General features: G+C 41.0%; 1 protein-coding gene across 2 annotated transcripts in view; it reads right to left on the bottom strand.

Annotated features, from left to right (window-relative positions):
• Positions 1-25573, bottom strand: part of BRINP2 (BMP/retinoic acid inducible neural specific 2) — a 120011-nt gene that overhangs the window by 15746 nt on the left and 78692 nt on the right. For both annotated transcript variants that reach the window (XM_082384034.1, XM_082384035.1), the window contains 2 exons: positions 6987-7177; positions 5664-5872 (listed from right to left, as the gene is read on the bottom strand). In XM_082384034.1, the coding sequence (XP_082240160.1) occupies positions 5664-5872; positions 6987-7177 (400 nt within the window). The remainder of the gene's footprint in view (positions 1-5663; positions 5873-6986; positions 7178-25573) is intronic.

A 25573-nucleotide genomic window follows, 5' to 3' on the forward strand; every position in this document is an offset into this window, starting at 1 on the left:
CAGCTTCAGAGCAAGACAAAGCTAAAGGTAGGCTGAAGTCACTGGTGTACAGAAAGTCTAGAATAAACAGAGGAAAGAACTTGAACAAGAGAAGCAGGAAGATGAAGCAGGTAGAGATGAAAAAGTAGAGGCGTGTTCCAACAAGAAACAGAGAGAGTAACCTGGGAGAGTTACTGTCCTTTTACCATACCTATGTGTCTGGATTGGATCTAGTGTCTTGTTCTTAGAGATCTATGGTATCCTTCACCAGAGTTCTCTTAACAAACCATCTTGATACTGAATCTACCTTGTTTCTTTCAACTTAACATGCTTATAGGCACTTGCACACACACTGAGAAGAGCCCACCCCATGTGAAAAGTGGGGTCAGTGACTCATTCATTCACTCAGCAAACCTTTACTCATTATCCATAATGTGGCAAGCTCTGTACTCTTACTGGGAACCAAAGATGCCTGAGACCCAGTCCCTTCCGTAAGGATATCATAGTTTCAGAGGCTCTCATGTTAGCTAGCAATCAGTTCAAATGATAATCCCTATAAAGGAGGCATGTGTTTGAAACACTGAAGAGGAACATTTAACTACCTTGGGAGTCAGGAAAGGCTTCACAAAAGAGTTGCCTTTTTGAGCCGAGCAAAGAAGGGTTAGGAAGAGCCACTCAAGTGAACAGATGAGGATTGCAAGCAAAAAAGACAGCAGATACCAGGGAAGGGAGACACAAGAGCATGGCATATTTGAACAAAGACTAGGAGGTAGATAGGACTGGCTTACATGGTATAAATGGTAAGTGAAGGGTTGAGGGGGGAAACAAGGGTTGAGAAGAGTGTAAAAGGAGCATTTGGAGCTGAAACTAAAAAGACCACAGGGATAGTAGGTCTTCAATTGCCTTCCCATTTAGTTTAGAAGAGGAATTATCCCTTTTCAAGGTCCATTTGTGCTGTGGCTCATGCTGTCTACACATTTTCTAATTTGAACTTCCCAGAAATCCTTCACGTTAGAAAATTATTCTAATTGTTCAACAATTTTAGAAGGAGCAAATGGGGGCTCAGAGAAGTTTGGTGACTTGATCAAAGCCTTGCCATGAGCAGTGGTAGAGCTCAGGCTCGCGGATTCTTTCCAATGCCTCACACTGCCGCCCTGGGTGGGAGGCGGTGGTTTGGGCTCTGTCCCATGTAGTCAGAAACCACTGAAGGATTTTAAGCAGCGGAGTGATACGACATGACGATGTGCACTCACGCGAGCAGCATAGATCGTGAATCAGGGAGCAGAGCTGAGAACGCAGATGGGAAGACTAGTTATGTGAGAAAATCAGGTAAGCGTAGATGAGGTTCTGAACTATAGGAATGGCCATGGGCATGAAGAAGAGGCAAAGGGTAAGCTGAAGAGAACATGCAAGGGAGTGATTATAGTGATGGATCAAGAGATCTAAGGTGGGCAAAAAGACAATGAGGCCGTGGAGGGATGATAGAAAGTGAAAAGTTGGTCAAAGGATAGGAAGGGACATTAATGGGACCATGGAGTTACTGATCCAGGCCTACCTTTCACGAATGTATAAGACCAATTCTTCTCCAACTTTGACACAGCCCGCTAGAGGACTGAAGGGTGAGAGGGCTTCCACAGAGTTCTGTCTTCTTGGTAAAACCCACTCTGTGCTACTACAGTTCTTTTTTCATCATTTTAAGTTGCCTAAGATACCAGCCTCCCAAATGTACCCTAGTCCTTCTGAACTTCTGTCTTCCTCCTCTCTCAGACTCTCACTCCAGACACTGGCCATCCCCTAATCTGACCCCTTTTCTTCACTTAACCTCCATCATGCTCTCTGAATCTCATGATCACTCCTCAGCACGAACATCTATAACCTCAATCTCTTCTCAAGAGTCCGCTTCACCTTTTTGTTCTAAGCACAACCTAGCAGCTCTGGAGGATGTGGTTTCCCCTGCAGTCTTCTCTAGCAGTGGCTGTCTGCCTTCCCACACCTCACGCTGGCATGAAGTGAGGTGGGTCTTCCACTGTGATATCCTGAACACTGGTCCTCCTTCCTCTCTAACCGTCAGGACTATCACCCACTACTCCTCTGTGTTGCCGTCTATTTTTCTTGTCACTCCCCCTCCCTCACTGAGGATTTTCAGTATTTAGCTTGCTCACCACCATCTTTCTTACCACCACCCAGGTCTGTATCATTCCTGCTGACTTCAGCATCCATATAGGTGATCCTTTAATACCCAGCCTCCCAGTCCCCTGGCCTCCTCACCTCCTTATCTTGTCCTCTATCCAACCCCACCTTAGGCTCCCACGCCCATGGCCATGCCCCAGAACCTGACCCTCTGTAATAGCGATATAAAGTATTACACACTTGTACCTACTCTAGTCTCTTCCCTATAACAAGTCATCAAACATACTTAGACTCCCAATCTTTTGACCTGGCCAACTTTTCACCTTCTATCATCCTGTAATGGTCTCAGATCCCTTGATCCACCACTGTAATCACTCCTTTCTATATACTCTCAACTCCCTTGCCTATTTTTTCTTTCATCTTGTACACACACACACACACACACACATCTTGGTTAAATCCAACTCTCCATCTCTCCCATGCCTGTCTGAACAAGACGTGCTGAATGTAGCTGATAAAACTCACAACGCTGCTGACAGGTCTCATGTTATAATTATGACCATGAGTCTCAAATGAGTCCTTGGTGCCACCCAACAATCCACTCCACTTATCTAGTCATCTAGTCAGTTGATAACCTTAACTCTCTGAATGACCATTTCATACATTCTTTTCTCAACAATTCCTTCTTTCATTTGGCTATGGACTTTGCTTGTTTCATCACGGAAATGGAATAAATCATAAGAGGACATCCGCGTCCTCCCACTGCCACATCTGCCATCCCACTGCGTGTGTGAGCTGTGTGCTCTGTACAGCCTCCGGCCCCAAAGGATGAAGTGTTCATGGTCCTGTGTGAGACCTGCTGCTCCACTCGTGCCTGGAATAGCAACCCCTCTCACCACCTCGACTGCTTCTGCAATTATCTCCTGTCTCTCTGCACCATCACTTTCCCCCTCTCTACTGAGTCATTTTAATCAACATACAAATATTCTGGAATAGCTCCCATTTTAAAAACAAAAACACAAGCTCCCTTGACCTCCCATCAGTCTCCAGCTATCACCTATTTTTCTATTTGCCTTTACAGCAAGACCTTTAAAGAACTGTCTCTACTATTCTGATTCCTCACTTTGTTCTCTCTCTTGAACCTTCTCCACTCAGCCTTTCATACCCTTCATGTCACTGAAGCTACTCTTATCCAGGTTACCAGTTACCTCCATGATGCCAAGTTGAAGGTCAGTTCTCAATCTGACTGCTCAACAGCTGCCTGCTCCTTCTTTTGTGAATCACTTTCTTCACGTGGCTTTGTGATCCAGCTTTGGTTCTCTTCATACCTTTACGCTCTGTCTCACTCTCCTTTGTTGAATCCTCCTCCTTTGGCCCATTTCTGAAAATTGATGTGCTTCACAACTCAAAAGCCCTGGGGCCACTTGATTAGCTGCATTCAGTCCTCGAGCGATCTCATCTCCTCCTTTCCCAAAGTTTTAAATACCAACGACACATGTGGATATATTTGTAAGCCAAACTTATATCTCCAATCATGACATTTCTCTTGAAATCCTGGTGTTGATGGCCAACTGCCTGTTAGATACCTTTAGTTAGACATCTAATAGGAATGTCATATACAATATGTCTAAAACTGAACTCTTGATTTATTTCTTTCAGATCTGCACCTCCCCCTAGTGTTATCCTCAGTTAATGAAATCACTGTTCATCAGGTTGCTCAGGCCAAAAATCTCACGGTTAATCTTGACTCCTTTCTTCCAGTTTCTTAGCTAACACTCGATAGGCTGTACCATCAAAACCTGAACCTGTGAATTTCTCACTACCTGTATAGCACCAGCTTTGTCCAAGCCACCATTGTTCCTCACCTTGACCAGTGCAGTAATGACTGCATTGGTCTCCAGGATCCCTCTTTCTCCTCTCTTCCCTGATCGGTAATGCCCTCATGATCCAGGCCCTGCGACCACTGTAGCCTCTTCTGCCACCTCACCTCTCTTTTGACTCTTTCCAGCTACACTACCGTTGCTCCTGGATCATACCAAGCACACTCCCAACTTCAGGGCAGTTGCCCTCACTCCCCGCTCTGTCTAGAATGCACTCACTCAAGATACACATGTGGCTCACTCCCTTGCTTCATTAAGATCTCCGTCTGGTCTTCCCTAAAGTACCATGTCCCCATCACCCTCTATCTCCTTCCCTGACTTCATGTCTTTATACCATTAAGCCCACCTGACACTGTTTACGTATTTAATTATGTCTCTACCACTAGAATTTCAGCTTCTCGAGGGCAGGGACTTTATATGTTCTGTTCACTCTTGGATTCTCAGTATCCAGAACAGTGCCTGACACATACAGGTGTTCAATAAGGTTGGGATTGGCACACTACTATATGTAAAACAAATAATCAACAAGGACCTACTGTATAGCACAGAGAACTATACTCAATACTCTGTAATAAACTGTATGGGAAAAGAATCTGAAAAGGAATAGATATATGAATATGTATAACTTTGCTGTACACCTGAAACTAACACAATGTGGTGAATCAACTGTACTCCAATATAAAATTTTAAAAAAATTTTAAATACTTATTGAACAAATGAATGAAAGAATGATAAAACTTCCTTGTGAGTCTTGGATGGGATGAAAGCAGGATGTAAGACAAGATTGACCTCTCCTCAGCATCCTAACTTTATATTTAGAAATAGAATATCCAGTGTTCTCAAGTATCTTCATTAGTCTTCCCTCAAACAACATCAACTGTCCTAGAAATCTTCTAGATGTCAGTTGAGAACACGGGATGGAAGTTATAGTTATTAAAGTTACAGTAACTATTGAGCTTTTTCAAACATACATGAAATCATATCACTCCTCTGCTTGTTTTCTATTGCACTTTCTCACAGCCATGTGATCTGGCTCCAGCCTACCTCTGAATTTCATCTTGTACCAGCATCTTTCTTGTTCATCTCACCGCAGTCACAGCAGTCTTCTCTGTGTTTCACCAAGGCACCACGCTGGTTCCTGCCTCAGGGCCTTAGCGCTTACTGTTCCCCCTGCCTGAACACCCTTCCCTCAGATCTACACACAGCTGACTTCTAAGGATTCAGATCTCAGCCTCAAAGTCTAAACCCAAAGTGCCCTCCCTCGACCAATCTGGCTAATACTCACTGTTCCCCTCTCTCACCTCAGGAAATCTGTACCTACGACTCAGTCTTTTCCTTCTATCATTATCTGGAATTACTTGGCTGATTTTTTACTTGTTTATTATCTTCATCTCCCACCAGAATGTAACCTCTGGAGAGCAGGGCCCTTGTCTACCTTTCACCACAGTCCCTCGGCTGGAGCCTGCCTTAGGGTAGATGCCACGTGACTCTTTGCTGCAGAAGGAAGACACAGACCATGTTTTAGGGCTGGTTGAGGCTTGTGCCCACGTCGGAAAGCTGCTTTCCCACTTCCATCAGTCAGGCCTGGCTCACTTGGAGCCGGTTACCACCCAGGCCTCCCCCTGCTTTCCCTGCCTGTCTGCCTCCCTCCCCCAGGACCGCTCAGGCCCTTACCTTGACGGCCCCGGTGGCTATCTGGATATGGTGCAGCCGTCGCAGCGTGCTCTCTCTGTCGATGAAGTAGGAGGCTGCCAGCTGGTGCAGGGTCTCCAGGGACACAGCAGAGCCGTTCCCACCGCCCCCGACTATAGGGGCAATTCCTGCCACTTCTGACTTTCGGCTCAGTTTCCGCTTGTCCACAAAAATGGTCAGGGACTCTTCTCCTACAGCAAACAACATGGGTGCACGGGTGAGGCCTTCCACTCCCTGATCCCCTACCGATAAGAATGTGAAACCCTTCGCCAGGGGAGAGCGAGCTAAGAGGGAGCCCATGGCCCCTGCTGACGGACTCTCCTCATCCCTACCACGTTCAGAACAATCTCGTCAGACTGTGCCACAGGATGAGGGCACCACTGCCTGAGAGGCCCTCCTCCTCCTCCCTACTTCTGTAATCTCCCAAAGCTCATCCCCCGCCACTGCAGCTTATCCATTTAACATCCTCTATTGATCTCTGTCTCAGGCTATCTACCTCCATGGGGAAGATAAAATTCTCCGTCTCAAGTTGTTTATAAGAAGCCACCGTGGATATTTCTGCTCTCTAAGAAAGGGCAAAAGCCTTAAAGCTCAACCTCCCTTTTCCCCATCAAACACTCAGCGCCTATCACATGCCGGCAGCTGGCCTGAACCCTTGGAGAGTTCCTTTTGTCCATCAGACAGGGAGCTAAATGTTATAATAAATCCTGCTTTCTCCTTGCCAGGGCAGAGAGAATGCTGCCTATTCCCAGCTCTCGATTCTGCGCTGGGTCCTAGCCATAGGTTGCGCCATCCCCTAGCCATAGGTCCCCTTCCACCTTTGCCTCCATCCAGCCCAAAGCCATTCTAATTGGTTTGGCTGGTTACCAATCTCTATAGAGTGGAAGCAGAGAGGTCAGGGACTCAGCGGACATTTACTTCTTTGCCTATGGGTCTCACTATTGTAGCCACAGCCAATATTAAGATATGGAGAAACCTCGGGGTTAGATGGCTCAGTCAAAAGAAAACTGGGAGCACCCCCTTCTGGCAAGTGCTTAGTAGGAGTCTGTCTGTCCCCCAACCTCCTTACCCCACATCCCCTCCCCAGGAGAATGCTTATAAGCAAATAGCAATGTTCTGGGGTGAACTGGGATGTCAAGAGATTACACTGTTGACAAATGCACCAGAAAGAAAACATTTCCCAGTCAATAACAGGCCAGGAAGAATAAAAGACCCAGGAAGAGTATTGAAGCTATAGTCAATGGGTCTTAAAGCTATTTTCGATGAGCTGGCAACCAATGAGTGTAGGATCGTGGTATTGCTTACCTCCAAGGGTGGCAGAAAGTAAGAAGTGAGTGCCGTACTTTTTGATCAGGTTTTCGGTGACCTGTTGTAGGTTGGGTCTCCTTCCGAGGAGGCGGATGTTCCGGATAAACTCTGGGGCAAGAGGCAATGGCAAACTAAAGAAGTCCTTCCTTTCTAGAGCCAGGTTGTTCACTTTCCAACGTGCAAACTCCCTGGAGGAAAAGTCGAGGGACAAGGAAAAGCTCATTGTATTTTGGAACAAGAGGCATAACATCGGAAGCAGGTAACGTTCTTCCTCCACTTGCACCCCCTCATCTCCTGTCAGCATACATCTCTGCAGATGGAGGGACCACTGCCTGAAAGAGGCCCTCTGGTCTCTTGATTCCCAGTCAGTAAGAAAGCCCTACCTCAGCTGACCTCCATTAGAACATGCTCCCATTGGAGAGTGGCTTATTCACCTGAAGGCAGTCATGGTAGTAGTGTAATGGGGAAAAACAAACAACGAAAATACTGGAAGTGGTTTGCTGAAATAAGATCTAGTCACAACTGCAACTCAGTGGATGAGTCACCTCATGGCCTCTGTTACCCATTTTTAAAGTCAGGAGGTTGGTTTAGAACAACAGTTCTCAAACTTTGTGGTCTCATGACCTAATCACACTCTTAAAAATGATTGAGTCCCTGTACTTAGGTGGCTTATATCTAATGATAATTACCCCTTTAGAAATTAAAACTGAGAAAATTTAAATTTATTTATCTATTATTTCATTTAAAGATAACAGAAATAAATCCATTATATATAACATAAATAACATATTTGTATGACAATCACTATATGTTCTGAAACAAAACAGATTTAGTAAGAAGAATGGCATTACTTTGCCTTTTGGCAAATCTCTCGAGTTTCTGGCTTAGCAGAAGAGAGCTGCATTCTCGTATTTTCTTCTGCGTTCAATCTGCTGTGATAATTGTGGATATTCTTCTTTGGTACCACACGAAACTCAATGAATGTACTTTCTTAAAGGTTAATTACAGTGTGGAATCTGAAACCATATCAATAAGCTTTTCATACTCAGTTACATTAAAATCCAGTGTTCTATATTGTACTTTGAGTGGATGTTTTTACTCTTTATGATTTTATAACATCATGTATTGGTCATCCATCTGGAAAATATGGGACCACTGAGTTATTCAGATCTTCCACATTTTGACACTTTTTATTATATAATATCAAAACATCATATTTGTTAATATCACCACAAATCTCAAGAAAAAAGTCTTTAAATATTGGAAAGCTGTCAAGCTTATGATGACAAATACAAGTTTTCCAAAATTTCAATTTTCATTTGAAAGCTTAAGTTTTATCATTTAAATAACAAATACTGTCAGTTACTTTCCTTGAAGAGGCAGGCTTGCTTCATTCTTTTTTTTTTTTTTTTTTTTTGAGAAAATGTCTGCCAAACACTAAAATCTGAATAACCATAGATTGTTGGTTGTTCTTTCAAGAAAAATTCAGTCCCATGAAAAAAGTGGCTAGTTCAACACACAACTCAATCACAAATGTATTTTTCTCTGAGACCGTCATTCTTCAGTAACCTCAAACATGCTTTATATGTACTTTTCATCTCATCTTACAGAATATTAAAAAAGACATGTACTCATGGGTCAAGATCCAATAAAATTAATAAATTTTACTGCTTCAAGGACATTCATGAAGTTAAGCATGCATGTATGTGTGTGTATGTTTAGGTATGCAATGTTGAATACATGACTACTAGTGTCATTTGGTCAGACTGCCCTTATTTAAGTTAAGATGCCAGCAGTTTCATTCACCATTGCTTTTGCACCTTTATTGCAAATGTCAGCATGGACATTCTGAAAGGAACTAAGAGGATGTACATTTTGAGAAGCTCTATTCTAGACGATGGCAAATTTCCTTTCTAGTTCCATCTGGAATTTTAATCTTCATGCTTTACTCCTCACTGAAATATTTGTATTTTAAAGGATGAAATTTAAATGATCATATCCACTAGTAAAAAAGGGGTTTTCCATTGCCTCCCAAATTATACTAGTAAGGATCAGCTCCACTGCCTTAGAAAACCACAAAATGTAAAGTCTTCTCAACTTTCTCACCCATCCCAACTCTGCTCTTCATGACAGTGCTAAACCTTAGTCTAAACTTCCCCCCAAATCCATGAAGTACAAATGACAAGTCCACAGAAAAAAATAAAATAATTCAAAGTAAATAAATAAAAATCCATGCCCATTTGAGGCTATAGAACTCCCCTTTCTAATTCTAGAAACTAAGACAGAGAGTGGGGGCATGTGCCAAACATTACCAGGGAAACAAAGGAAAAGGGATAACTAATAATTCAGGGTTCTGACAAAGCCTTTTAAAATTCCCACTGTGTGGCTTTATTTATCTAAGCAGGTAAGTTCATAATAATGCATTATCTTTTATTTCCTTTGTGGAGGAAATGCTAAACTTTAAAGTACAGGATATTTGTCAAAATATTTTCTATCCCAAATCCCACTGCAGCATAAAGAACGGTTGCTTGATCTCACTTCTTATTGGTTGGATGGCCAATCAAAGACATAGATCAGCTTATTAAACAAACAAACAAACAAAAAACCACAAGATCCAACCATGTTCTGCATACAAGACTCACTTCAGCTTTAGGAACACATATACTGAAAGTGAAGGGATGGAAAAAGAGATCCCATGCAAATGGAAACCAAAAGAAAGTTGGGGTAGCTTATTTAAGACAAAATAGATGTAAAGCCAAAGGTCATTATATAATGATAAAGGATCAATTCATCAAGAAAATATAACATTTATAAATATTTATGCACCCAACATAGGAGCACTGAAATATGTAAAGCAAATATTAACAGATCTGAAGGGAGAAATAAACAGTGATACAATAATTGAAGGCAACTTCAATACCCCACTTTCAACAATGGATAGATCATCCAGACAGAAATTAGCAAAGAAACATTGGACTTAAACTATATGTTAGACGAGATGGACATAATAGATATTTATAGAACATCCCATCCAGCAGCAGAATACACTTCTCAAAGGCACACGGAACATTCTCCAGGATAGATCATATGTTAGACCACAAAACAAATCTTAATAAATTTAAGAAGACTAAAATCATATCACACATCTTTTCTGACCACAATGGTATGAAACTAGAAATCAATTACAAGAAGAAAACGGGAAAATTCACAAATACATGGAGATTAAACAACATGCTCCTGAACAACCAATGGGTCAAAGGAGATATCAAAAAATATTTAGAGACAAATGAAAATGGAAACACAAATACAAAAACCTGTAGGGTGTAGTAAAAGCAGTTCTAAGGGGGAAGATTACAGCTATAAATGCCTACATAAAGAAAAAATAAAGATCTTAAATAAACAACCTAACTTTACACCTCAAGGAACTAGAAAAGAAGAACAAACTAAGGCCAAAGTTAGTAGAAGGAAGAAAATAACAAAGATCAGAGTGAAAATAAATGATATAGACACTAAAAAGACAATAGAAAAGACCAATATTACAACTGATATCCCACAAAGGATCATAGGAGACTACTATGAACAATTATACACAAAATTGGACAACCTAGAGAGAATGGATACATTTCTAGAAACATATATATATAACCTACCAAGACTGAATCATGAAGAAATAGAAAATCTTAACAGTCTAATTACTAGTAAAGAGATTGAATTAATCATCAAAAACCTCCCAACAAACAGAAGTCCAGGATCAGATGGCTTCAATGGCAAATTCTACCAAACATTTAAAGAAGAATTAATACCAATCTTTCTCAAACTCTTCCAAAAAATAGAAGAGGAAGGAAACTTTCATACTCATTTTATGAAGCCACCCATACCCTTATACCAAAACCAGACAAGGACATTATAAGAAAATAAGATTACAGGCCAATATCCCTGATAAACATAGATGCAAAAATCCTCAACAAAATATTACCAAACTGAATTCAACAGTACAATAAAAGGATTATACACCTTGATCAAGTAAGATTTAGTCCAGGGGTGCAAGGATGGCTCAACATCAAATCAATCAATGTGATACACCACATTAACAAAACAAAGGATAAAAATCATATGATCATCTCAATAGATGTAGAAAAAGCATTTGACAAAATTCAATATCCATTTATGATAAAAACTCTCAACAAAGTGGGTATACAGTGAACATACCTCAATATAATAAAGGCCATAAATGACAAGTCCACAGATAATATCATACTTAATGGTGAAAAGCTGAAAGCTTTTTCTCTAAGATCAGGAATAAGACAACATTGCCCATTAGCACCACTTTTATCCAATATAGTACTAGAAATACTAGCCAGAGCAATTAGGCAAGAAATAAAAGTCGTCCAAATAGGAAAGGAATAAGTAAAATTGTCCCTATTTGCAGATGGCATAATATTATACATAGAAAACCCTAAAGACTCCACCAAAAACTGTTAGAACTAATAAACAAATTCAGTAAATACGAAGGATACAAAATAAATATACAAAAATCTGTTGCATTTCTATAAACTAATAGTGAAATATCAGAAAGAGAAATTAAGGAAACAATCCCATTTACAACTGCATCAAAAAGAATAAAATACCTAGGAATAAATTTAACCAAGGAGGTGAAAGACTTGTACACTGAAAACTGTAAGTCACTGATGAAAGAAATTAAAAAGACACAAATAAATGGAAAAATATTCCATGCTCATGGACTAGAAAAATTAGTATTGTTAAAATGTCCATATGACCCAAAGCAAACTACAGATTCATTGCAATCCCTATAAAGATTCCAATGGCATTTTTTACAAAATAGAAAAAACAATCCTAAAATTAGTATGGAACCACAAAATACTATAAATAGCCATAGCAATCCTGAGAAAGGAGAACAAAGCTGGAAGTATCATACTTCTTGTTTCAAATTATACTACAAAGCTATAGTAATCCGAACAGTATAATATTGACATAAAACAGACACATTGGTCAAAGGAACAAAAGAGCCCAGAAATAAACCCACACATATATGGTCAATTATTTTATGACAAAGAAGCCAAGAATATTCAATGGGGAATGGATAGTCTCCTTTGACATAACTGGAATGATAATGGGAAAACTGGATAACCACACGCTAAAGAATTTAACAGGACCCCTATCTTACATCATACAAAAAATCAACTCAAAATGGATTAAAGACTTGAACTTAAGACCTGGTATTATAAATCTCCTAGAAGAAAACATAGGCAGTAAGCTCCTTGACATGAATCTTGGTGATGGTGTTTGTTTCTGGCACCAAACCTACTCTCCCTGCTTTGTTGTAGGCCACACCTAGACTTCATTAAGTAACAAAGAATTTCTATCGTATCACTTAGTTTGTTAGGGGGTGAAAAAGGCAGGTATTCTTCCATTTTCCACAGTTTCTTACAATGGTGATAGCTCCTCACTGAAAGGAAAGGCCATTTTACCAAAGAGGTGAATCCCACTTTAATTAAATCTAATAAATAAAAATTGGTTGTCACATTGCTTGCTCAGTGCACTTCATTCAGGACTGCTGAACAGTATCTCCTACAAGAAGCTTTTTCCCTGACCATCCCATCCAAAGGAGCACACCTACCTCTGCTTCCCCATGCCCCGCTTTATATATCTTTTTTAGCACTTATACTACCTGACATAATATATATTTTTAATTCTCTTTCTCTCCCATTAGAACATAAACACTATGAGGTCAGGATTGATTCTTTCTGTCTTATTCAACAGCAACAGAACAATGCCAGATGTTGTAAAACAGAACAATAGTAGATTTTCAATAGATTTTTGTTGAATGATTGAGTCTCTCATTTATTTTATTTATTTAAAATAAACAACCATTATTTTATGTCACAGCTCTCCTAATCATTTAGTTGTTTGCAAATTATTGAAACTAGATAAAAAAAAGTTAGTGATGAGAATACATAGAAGCAACAACCAATCAGTGATTGATGTGAAATAAAAGTAAAGCATTCTAAGTGTGTATACATATCAATGAGAAAATTAGATTTGATTTATAAAAATGTAACTTATGGGCATACTTTTGTGCATTTTTTATATATAAATCAAGGCACTGAAGGTATTTTCTTATGCTTTGGTAAACTGAGTCTGAATCCTCTTCCATTGTCTTCAGTGGACATGGACAACTTCCAATGACGGTCCACAGTCCACAGGCCAAAGTCCCGCGAGTATGGAGCGCCCATTCAGACTCTGCTGTGCTTTACACACAATGTTAAAGATCAAACAGCTCCAATCCTCTATACTAGGTCTAACAACAATTTCTGCCACACTCATAGTGTTAAAGACCCCCAAAGAGGCAACAATCTTGGAGTTCTGTACTTTTCCTTAGTCTTCATCTTCCTTTGTCCAACATCAGACTTGACATATTTTATTGTATCACATATTTTATCCAAACCAAACAAAAAGTTTTGAGTGTATCTTACTCAAGTGAATGAATATACTGAAGCTCAGAAAGCTAAGTATTTTGCCTGATGTCACAAAATTACCAAGAGGGAAATTTGGGCTATTAGAATTAGAAGAAACATTTGAATACTATTTGCCAACCTCTTTCATGTTATCGTGTACATTGAAAATTCTCTGTATGTGATGCATTGGGATCAACGAATGAGGCTTCTCAGGCCTGAGGAGACAAGCACAGGGAGTCCTGCTACCCCAGACCCTGCCCAATCACCCCAAGGGCTGAGGGAATCAATATATGGACACCCCTATAATCCACTTGTAGCACCACCACATGCCAGCATGCAGAGCAGTTGAGAACATCTGTTCCATTCCTCTTACATTATAAGAAAATCATGAAACAAAGAGGGAAGTGGTTTGCCTAAAACAATATAACCATTTGGCACTAGAACCAGAACAAAATCTAGTGTCCTAACCCTATCCCAGTGCTATTAACAACAACTATGATGATGGTGACAATAGTAACAATGAGACCCAGAGAAGTTAAGAAAGTAACTTGCAAAAAGTCACACAGTAAGTGGCCGAGCCATGACCAAAACCCAGGTCAATACCGTATTGCTGTTTCTATAACACTATTTTCCTTTGTGTACATTCGATTAAGTGTATTTTATTTCATTCTAATGCTTTTTAAAAGTTTACTATCTTTTAACAAAGATATTTTCATTACCCAGAACACTTAATTCCTTTAATTATCTACACAAAAAAGGAATGTACTGTATATGCAAAATGTAGTGCAACACATACACGAAAGCAAAACCTTTTTTGGATGAAGGTAGTTTCAATATACCCATTTGCAGGAGGAGAAATTAAGACCTAGAAAAAAAATCAACTCCATACACAGGTTACCATGCAAGGAATTAGAGATAAAGGCCTGATTCCAGCTCCTATGGCTGCTCTGAAAATCATAACACAGAATAACAAATGACTTAGAAAATGAATGATACTGTCTTAGGAAGGTTTTTATGAGCCAGTAATAAAAAGTAATGGTTAACATTTAATGAATTCTTAGCATGTGCCAGGCATTCCAAGTATCTTGCAAGTATTAACCAATGCAATATTCAAAACACCCCTATAAGAGGTAAAATATAATTATCCTCATTTTACAGACAAGGAAATCGAGGCACAGATAATTTGCCCAGTAGGTAACACCTGGTAGGTGGCAGAGTCAGGACTGAAACACAGGCTGTCTGGTCCCAGGATCCACAGTATTTACCAACGTGTTATACCACCTCCCCCGTGAAAGTCAAAGGGGCAATCACGAGTTTGTGAGTGGAAGAGAGAGAGAGTGAGTGTGTGTGTGTGTGTAAGTGAGGGGGTAGGAGAATTTCACTGGAGAAATACACCCTCCCAAAACAAATAAACAAACTCGCTTCCATAAACTGGCGGGGTGTCGACTCAGAATTAGGCATAAGGCCTCAGCTGGCTGCAGGAAGGTTCAGGCTCTGAGGGCACCCAGTGGTTTTCTCTTCTACTTCACTCCGTTTCCTGCCTGCCCTTTGGGGCCCTTCACTGAATCAAAATAATGGAGGAAACACCTGTGAATGGAGTTTGAGCCAGAGTGGTAAAAAAAAAAAAAAAAGTGCTTCTAGAACTTATTAACCTGGTTCTTTCCAGCATCTGAAAACCTCAGAAGGCAATACTGGAAGGCAGCCTGAGCTATTCAAAGAATAAATGTTCATTTCCGATTTTTCATTTCGTAGGGTTTTTTTTCATAATAAAATAATCAAGGCTCTTTTTTCCCCCTAGGAAAAGGATGTTTTCTATATATCAATTATATTAACACATGCTACTTCAATTAAGCCATCATCTTTGTTTCAATTAAGACATCAAGTAAATTTCCATTTCAATTTAGCCATTTCTCCTAAAATCTTCTCCCACTGTGTTTGTTTCACAGTCAACAGTATGAGAAAGCAAACATTTTAAGCACTAGGGAAGGCCATATGGAAAGGGCCCTTAAAGCAACAGAGGTCACTACATAAAGAGCTCACAGGTTAAACCAAGGGTGACCAGAGCTCTCCAATGTGGACTCTGCCTGCCGTTAACTGAAGCACTTCAAAACGTTGCTTCAGTTAAGGGCTACAATTAACAGAAGTTTAGGCCACTTTCTATTGCATTTTAGATTAGCCTAGAGTGAATCTCAAATATTTTTGTCAAAGGATTGACATACCCATAAAATTATTAATAATCAAAACAAAGTTTAGGAAAGGTACAATCCAGACTGGAGGGTAAAATCCCGTGTGTTATTAGGAGCGAGCGTACACACCGACACCGAGAATATTGTATACGTAACAAAAAATCTCTATCTGTATTCTGAAGTGATCGTAGTTATCTCTGTCCCAGACTGCTAAACACTGACAGTCCGGTTGCCAACACAGGATGCTTCTGGTTGCACGTGAGTTTAGGGATTTTCCGGAATCCAAAGGGGCCTGTGACAGGAAGGCGGAACCAAGCCCCATGCCAAGCCTCAGGCAACGGGAGCTTCAGCTGGGCTTGGGGACCAGGCCAGCTCTGGATCTGAAGCAAAAGGGTCTCCGATTAGAATACTAAATGGCTACGAGGTGTTCCCAATTTGAAAGATGTAAACGAAAAGGAATGCCTCCACGTAGCAACTAATGACTCTAAGGTCACCAAACCCCCTGCAGCACCGTGTTCCTCCACCATACACGAGGTCAACAAAAACTGCCACTGAGGGTCCCCCCTGCAGAGTCCTGCGCTCTCAGCCATGAAAGACAGAAAGAGCACAGCCGGGGGCTTCCATCCAGGTGCGGTTTCCAGCAGCCACATGCTGAAGAACCACTTTTCAGGCTTGTAAACTGAGAACATTGATCCAGCCTCCTTGAAGAGTCATGACCCATGAAGCTTCCCTCCCTATGAAACCTTAAGGAGGAGACTATTTTTTTAAAAATCCATAGTTTAATCAGAAATAGAGTTACAGATGTAGAAAACAAACTTATGGTTACCAAGGGGTAGTGGGGAGAGGGATAAAATGGAAGACTGGGATTGACATATACACACTACTATATATAAAATAGATCACTAATAAGGACCTACTGTATAGCACAGGGAACTCTACTCAATACTCTGTAATGACCTATATGGGCAAAGACTCTAAAAAAGAGTGAATATATGTATATGTATAACTGATTCACTTTGCTGTACACCTGAAACTAACACAACATTATGAATCAACTATACTCCATTACAAATTTTTAAAAATTAAAAAAACAAAAATCCATAGTTTAAAAACAAAAACAAAACTATACCTCAGTGAGGCTGAAACCCAGTAGTAATGAGCACTGCAACCCACAGTATAGGTGGCTGCATTGAGACCTTGTGCTTACAGCCAGATTATTTTTACCAACTTTCCAATAGACATGTCTTTCCCTCTCTGTGTGGGAAGCACATTTAGGCCCATTTCCGAGACCACCAATATGGTTGCCATTTGGAAGAATCACATTTCCTGTATCCTGAGTATGCAGCTTGACCCACCACGCTCTGCTGTGGCACCCCTGCAGGCTTGCACCATCCTGTTCCAGTGTCAGCGTGCCCCTGAGTGCTCAGAGCCCATTTGTTCCCCTTGAGTTAGAATCCAGCCTGGGTTTACCAGGGAAGGATTCAACGCTGTCTCCAGCAGAGAAAACCAATCATCACCTGCTCACTCAGGCAGCCGTTCGAGAAGAGGTTCTGGTACTACCTGAGAGGCTGGGGAGAAGTCTTAAGGCCACCACTGAGCCCAGGATGCCCAGCTCCAGGCCCCACTTTAAACACAATGGCAGAAGGAGTGGACTGCTGTGGTCGGGAATGTCGCCTTTCTCTAGTCTTCTGATGTATTTCCAACAACCTCTCTTTTGGAGGTACCCTCCTCCAACCCTTAGTGCTGAAAGGGACTGAGCTACCATCCTCTAAAATGTTGTTTTGATATGAACCATACTTGTAAGAAAAAAAATATGACTGATTTTCCTTGAAAAATGAAGGGAGACACAGGACAGGTCATTAAATAAAATATTTAAGAACTTTGGAGCCAAAAAGATGGATTGGCCTTAGGCCAAGGACAAAAATAGGTTTCTTGTCATTTTTACTGTGACTTGACTTTGTCTATGTGAACTGTCAACCAATGACCATTGGCAAATTTCTCCCATACCAACCAGTACTAGATAAATACAAATGTCTTTGTTCTCAGAGCCCACCTTTCTCCTGGAGAGTTGGTTTTGCCCAACTAGCTTCACTCGCCAATTTGATGCAGGAGTCTCAATAAACACTGAGAGTTGGCCTGCTGATTTCCCTAAAGTGTTCTAGGAAAGGCACCTTCCCTTTCTTCATCTTTCTAACAATATACCTTGCATCCAGGGCTAGTGCTCTCTTCATAGAACTCCATCCATCAAGCTAAGACAGTACCGTGTTTTCTTTTTCATAGGGCTCATATTTGCCTTAGAAAATTCACATGAAGGAGAATAGCCAAAGCCAACATATACATTGAGGGATGCCAGTTGTTTACCTCAGTGACACAGCTAAGATGGTTTCACGTTCTTGAGCTGGAAATTTTAGAGCTGAGGGATATATCATGCTTTGGCTCCTGTACAGAAGGCAGTATTTCTAGATACAGCATCTCATCAGGAGATTTCCATCTCAACCAGAGATTACTATAATGTACTTGCCTATTAGAGTCTTTACTGCTATAATGAATAAGACATGATTAATCGGAGCTGTAAAAAGAAATTATAATAAAACCATAATCTCTTATATTGGTGTAAAGCTTTCCTTTAGTTTTTTAAAAAATAATTGCAATTTTTACACAAGCTCAACAATTTTTTCAATGCAAGGACCTGAAGAAAGAGGAAATGGAGTTATTATTACTCAAGTATGAACCTTCTAGAAGTTAACAAATGAAGAGACGGAAAAACTGAAAAAAGGGACCAAGTCTCAGTTGATCAGTGGTAGAGTTTGATGAGAACCCACACCATGCCACAAATGATTTTCTGCCTTTGTCTATGACCTGTGCTCAAGTTCAAAGACCACTGTACACCTTTGTCATACTTCCCTGGAAATTCTTTTGCCTCGTTTACCACTGTGGCTGGGAGAAATCCCCAGGCAGAAAGGCTTCGATCCAGGAGCATTTGGGTAAATAATATCTCGGCCCCTGCAACTCCAGGAGGCACAAGAGGAGAAAGTAGGCCAGCCCTCCCCCCATGCCCCAGTGCCCCGGTCCACCCACTGGAAGAATTCAAGAAGCCTGGCACGGAGGTAATTTTGCAGCCTGCTGTGTTCTCAAACAACTGCCCGTAAACAATGATTGGCCAATTTCATTCTAATCTTCCCAATTTTGCTCTAATTAAAATCAAGCTGTAGCTTTCACACAGTTTAATTAAGGTTGATTGGGAGAAATGGGGAGGGGAGACTCAAGCTTAGAGGAGGAGGAAGAGATCACTCTTTGGCGAATCTCATACTGCCCGACAGGCTCAGGGGCTTGGAGAGGGTGTTGAGAGTGGTGTGTTTGTAGAGTCAACAGGATGTACAGCAGACACATTGAAATGAAGGGCCAGTGAATCTATGTGGCCAGAAGGAACTGAAAAGGGAGTTGAGACCTGTGTTTTCTGAGGCACAGAAACCCCAGTTCTGCCCTGACCTCCCAACCTGCTCCCCACAGCTCTTCTTTTTAACTGTGGAGAAAATCGCTTTGTTCACTACTCTTCACCTCCCGTTGTGCTTGTCTTTGCCTAGCAAGCTGACAGACCATGCCAGGCTTCTCCCCAGCAAACATCCATGGGCTTCCCATTATCTACTCAACCCCAAGAGAATTCCCCCTGACTGGCAGTTCCTCCCATTATTCTACAAGTTTATTCCTCTTGCAATGAGATAGCCCTTCTGGTATTTGGGTGTATTTACTTTTTATATGGGCTACTCTTCTTTAGATTAACTATTTTTAGTTCCTTCAATATAGTTCCCACATCTCTAGGCCCTTATGCTTTAACTTTCTCTGCTTGCAATCTAGTTCGTCAATGTATTGCTTTTTGAAGATGACAACCAAAATTAAACACAATCCAGTAGATGTGTTCTGAGCCACCAAGAGTACACTAGGATACAATATCTGAACACATCAGTATCATCATAATCATCATAGTGTCAATTTACTGAGTCCTTATGTTGCCAGTCATGGGACTGGATGCTTTACATATTTTTCAGTCATCACCACAATCTTGCAAATGTCAGTGGGGTAGAATCCTCATTCTTGCCTGTATTAGAATGCCCTTTGACATGTAACTTTGCAGTATCACTCACTCATATGAATGGAGCTTATTTCCCTCCCCCATTGATATTGGGCTTAGCTATGTGGCATTGCTTTGGACAAAGGAACATGGACAGAAGTGACAGGTGCCAATTCTGGGCCCCAAAGGGCATGTCTCCACTCTCTCTCTCGCATCCCTGCCCTCACCATGAGAACTGCTCCCTCCATGAAGCTGTAAGATGCTGCCCTTTCAGCCTGAGACCCATAATAAGCATCATTGGAGTAAAGACCTAATGGCCCCTGTGCAGACCCACAACCTGAAGTATAGCTATCTCAAGCAACCTACAGATGCTGAGTGAGAAAAATGATTATTGTTTTAAACTACTGAGTTTTGGGGATACTTTTATATCCATAATTGTGGCAATAATTAACTGATACACTGATACCCTCCACAAGCTTAAGTCTCATTTTATGGCTGAGCAAGCTCAGACTGAGATAATTTAAGTATCTTAGTCAAGGACACATAACCAACCAAAAGTGAAGATAGTCTGTGATCTTTCTACTATACCTATTTCCTTTATTAATACACCTGAATATTGCATTCCTTTTTTGAGAGAAAAATATTCTTGGCTGACAGTAATCTCATGGTGAACCAGAACCCCCCCACATTTTTCCAACCCCAGATCTTTTTTTTCCACAGCTAATCCATGACTCCTATACCCTAATATTTGTGAAGTCGACATTTTGAACTTGAATTTAAGGCTTTGCATTTCCCCTTTTTCTTGCATTTCCTCACTTGTGGCAGAGACTGGAAAATTGTTCTCTAAGCGATTTCATTTTCCTCCTGGGCTCACAGATGGATAGTTTTTCCCAGCTTCCTCTGCATTTAAGTGTAGCCACATGACTGAGTTTTGGCTGGTTTAATGTGAACCCAGGCCTAGCCCATAAGACTTCCCATAAAATCTTTCATGCTCTCTTTCCTTGTTTACCAGGACCCAGAGGGGAACTCTGAGGACCTAGGTGGTGACAGAGTGACTGGATAGAAGGGGTCTTGTTTCTGAATGATTTCATGAGGCAATCTCCTTTTAACCCTACCACAAATTGCACTGGACATAAGCAAAAAAATAAACTTGTATTAAGTCACTGAGATTTGGGAACTGTTTGTTCCAGCAGTTAGCCTACTCTGACTAATTCCACCTTGATCATGTCAATCTCACATTGCAGCCTGGCAAATAATCTTCACTCTTGACATTATTGCCTATCTGGATAAAGGTCCCCTTCAATTATCTGATTTTATTGTCTACGTGGTCAAACATCCATGCTCCCATATCTCCCCAGTTCAGTAACATTCCCATATAGGGTCTCTCTTCCTTGCTTTGTGAGTCTAGATGGAAATGGTGTTGGTCTTGAGGCCTTGACTTTAATGTCATGGGATTACGGTGTATGAGCTGTGTTCTACAGGGAAAGCACCTGTCACAGTTAGGGATTTATCTGGGACTATCTATAACTATAAAATCAATGAATAGATTAACTCAGGCTACAGTTAGGGAGAACAATATGTAGATTTTAAGTGATAAATTTGATTAATGCATGAAGATTGCAGTAGAAAGAGTTTGATAAAGTAAGGCTTCCCCTTCTTTGTTCCGTCTTTCTCAATCTCTCTTCATTTTCTCTTCCTTCCTCAAGATTTTCCACTCTATTGTTTTCCATATTTATTCTCAGGAGACCTCTCACAAGAATAAGCACCTATCTTGAAATAAACCAAATTTATTTTTTAGTTATCACCAAATAAGAAATTTGGTGAAATTTTATCACCTATAAAGAAATTCCTATTATTCTACCCATTTGACTGATGAGAAATAACTTGTACAAGATCACACAGCTGGAAGTAGCAGAACTTCCATTTAAACCCACAGAGGGGACTTCCCTGGTGGTGCAGTGGTTAAGAATCCACCTGCCTATGCATGGGACACGGGTTCAATCCCTGGTCCAGGAAGATCCCACATGCCGCAGAGCAACTAAGCCCATGCGCCACAACTACTGAGCCTGCGCTCTAGAGCCTGCGAGCCACAAACACTGAGCCCACCCACCACAACTACTGAAGCCTGTGCACCTAGAGCCCATGCTCCGCAGCAAGAGAAGCCACCGCAATGAGAAGCCCACTCTGCAACGAAGCCCCTGCTCGCCGCAACTAGAGAAAGCCCGCGTGCAGCAACAAAGACCCAATGCAGCCAAAAATAAATAAATAAATTTATTTTAAAAAATAAATAAATAAGCCAACAGAGTATGATTGCAGAGGCTGGAACCTCACCCACTTGCTTTCTGCTTCATCTAATTCAGTCCCAGAACACCCTACTCTTAAAGAGTGACTTCATTCTTTTATTATATCTTTACATGTGGCAGACATTTTTGCCTGGAAGAGCTCAGAGCCAAGTGAAGAGCAAATAGAGATAGGCAAATAAATAAATAATTAAATGCACAAAATAAGTTCTAAAGCAGAAATATGAACAGACTGATGGGGAAGCAGAAGTAGGAATAACTAACTTGCTTGCGGGAGCCAAAGAAGAAGCTATAGAGAGGTGATATTTAAACGGGTATGAAAGGTGAGTCGGAGCTCAGATGGTAGAGAAAATGGAAAGAGCTTTGCAGGAAAATGGAATGGGACATGGAAAGATACGTGGGATCTAAGGAAGGCTCTGTGTCTAGGAAAATCTGGAAATGTTCACTGAGACTGGAACATAAGCAGGAAGAAATGATGGGGCATAATCAGTGTCACAAGGTCAGTATTCATGGAATATTTGTTGAAATAGTAAATGGATGGATTTAGAAGAGACTCTCATGCTAAGAAAACACATTTGGATTTTATCCTTTGGGCACAGAGGGACCAACAGAGGATTTTAGGCAGGTTGAATTGGAGAAGAGCGAAAAGGCCAAGTGGTAAACGATGAAGCCAAGACAAGAGAGAAGAGGCTGGCTTTGAAAGGCAGTTCTGAGATGGAAGCCACATAAGTCAAATGGAAGATGGGGAAAAAGCACGAGTTACAGTGGTGGCCAGTCATGGTAGGAAGCACAGGAAAGAATATAGGAGACATAATAAGTGTAGTAGAAAACAGGATGAGTGCAGTTCTGGCTATGATTTTACCACAAACTAAGTCTAGGTGAACAAAATCAAATCAAGTGGGAGGTGCAATTCTTTGAGAAGCTGAGAAAAAATTTAGGATTTTTTGTCTACATTTCACTTGAATGAAAAACCTATATGCTCTCATGATAAACCCAGAACATATTTCCCACTTTTCTTGTAAAATTGATGCTTCAGGTCCCAAGCAGAGTCACCACATATTCTGAGGTGAGCCCATGACCTTGAACTACCATCACTAATTTTCAAGAACTGCACAGAATGCAAGAAGTTAAAGAAATCTGTGGAGAGGAAAATGCCTGGTCTGAGAAACTCCAGGATGGTGAACTGATACTGATCTGTGACAAAATTCTTGAGGATTTTGAAAGGTGAGCAAGCAAGCAAGCAAGCAAGCAAGCTCTCCAGGAGCCAGAATTGGTTCAGGAAGAAAACCTTATGTCAACATCAATTTCTTATTTATTATCCCTTTCTTTGTTTACCAGGACCCAGGAGAACTCTGAGGCTCTGGGTGATGACAGAGTGACTGGATAGGAGTCTTGGTTCTGAATGATTTCATGAAGATCAAAGATGGAAAAGAGAGAGTTGGGAAAAAAGAAACAAGGACAGTTTGAGAGAGAGACTGTGAGAGGGGAAAGAGAGAGAAAAGAACATCTGGAGGGAGGTCACAGTGTGCTACTCAAATATCTGGAGACCTTTTTGCAAAGAAGAGGAATTTACACTTATTCTAGAGAAATAGGAGAAAGCAGAGTCAGGACCAATAAGTGGAATTATGGAAGGAAATACTGAGATTCAATTTCATAAAGATCTGTAGAGTGTTTTGGGCTGCTGAATGGAAGTTGGCTTCAGAGAACACGCAGAACTGGACCTGCCCAAGCCAAGGCACCTTCTTGGGGATTTGTAGAGTGGTTGTCTGCCATGGGTAGGAAATAACTGATTTTAAAGTTTCCTTCTGGAACCCTTCTATGCTGTTGGTGGGAATGTAAATTGGTGCAGCCACTATGGAAAACAGTATGGAGGTTCCTTAAAAAACTAAAAACAGAACTGCCATATGATCCACCAATCCCACTCCTGGGCATATATCCAGAGAAAACTCTAACTCAAAAAGATACATGCACCCCAATATTCATAGCAGCACTATTTACAATAGCCAAGACATGGAAGCAACCTATGTGTCCATCAACTGATGAATGGATAAAAAAGATGTGGTATATATATATTATATATTATATATATATATATATATATATATATATATATATATAATATATATACAATGGAATATTACTCAGCCATAAAGAAGAATGAAATAATGCCATTTGCAGCAACATGGATGGACCTAGAGATTATCATACTAAGTGAAGTAAGTCAAAGAAAGACAAATATCATATGATATCACTTCTATGTAGAATCTAAAAAATGATACAGATGAACTTATATACAAAACAGAAACAGACTCGCAGAAATAGAAAACATATGTTTACCAAAGGGGAAAGGTGGGCAGGAGGTATAAATTAGGAGTTTGGGATTAACATATACACACTACTATATATAAAATACATAAACAACAAGGAGCTACTATATAGCCCAGGGAACAATATTAAATATCTTGTAATAAGCCATACGGAAAAGAATCTGAAAAAGAATATATATATATATAGAACTATAATATAATGAACTATACTTCAATAAAAAATAAAAATAGGGGTTTCCCTGGTGGCGCAGTGGTTGGGAGTCCGCCTGCCAATGCAGGGGACACGGGTTCGAGCCCTGGTCCGGGAAGATCCCACATGCTGCAGAACAACTAAGCCCGTGAGCCACAACTACTGAGCCTGCGCTCTAGAGCCCGCGAGCCACAACTACTGAAGCCCATGTACCTACAGTCCATGCTCCACAACAAGAGAAGCCACCACAATGAGAAGCCGGTGCTCCACAACGAAGAGTAGCCCCCGCTCGCTGAAACTAGAGAAAAGCCCGCATGTAGCAACAAAGACCCAACGCAGCCAAAAATAAATAAATAAAATAAATTTATAAAAAAATAAAGTTTCCTTCTAATTCACAGATCCGAGCACCTTGGTTCTGTTCTGCCATCCCATGTCCCCAGGCTTCCCTGCATCCTGAGACACTGTTTTTGCAGCTCTGGCCTCTTATTCCAGGCTAACCACTAAATCTGGTGTTCTCTGATTTAGTCTCCTGGCCTACAGGCACCAGAACGGACATTGCCCTACTTAGTGGTAACAGAAGGTAAAAGAATGTATTATCAGCCTCTAGAGCCACATTTCTTCTATCAAGTCCCACTTGAGCATAAATTTCCAGATGGCCAAGGCTGGCATTCAAGGACTTGCAGAGCCTCCCTTCCTCTCCACGTGGTCTTTATCAGACTCACACTTTAGAACATAAACAGAACGCAGCTAAGCAAAGCCTGGCTCACTGCGCTGAAGTTTACCTCTGTTACTAGTAAACCAACTATGTGACCACTGTCGAGGGATCATTAGGTGTTTACATGCCTCTGTGGATCCAGGAGAACTCGCTCCCCAAAGAGTCTTCCTTCCTCTTCCTCCTCCATCACTAGCGTGTCCCCAGGTGAGGCACAGACCCTCCCGGCACACAAGGAAAACGAGAATTCTCCCAGGCACCAAGGCCAGTAATGAAGGGCTTGGGGCAGCAATCCGTCTGGCTACCTCATTTTTCTCCCACCAG

The sequence above is a fragment of the Balaenoptera borealis genome (assembly GCF_965194805.1).
Source record: "Balaenoptera borealis genome assembly, chromosome: 1".
Lineage (NCBI taxonomy): Eukaryota > Metazoa > Chordata > Mammalia > Artiodactyla > Balaenopteridae > Balaenoptera > Balaenoptera borealis.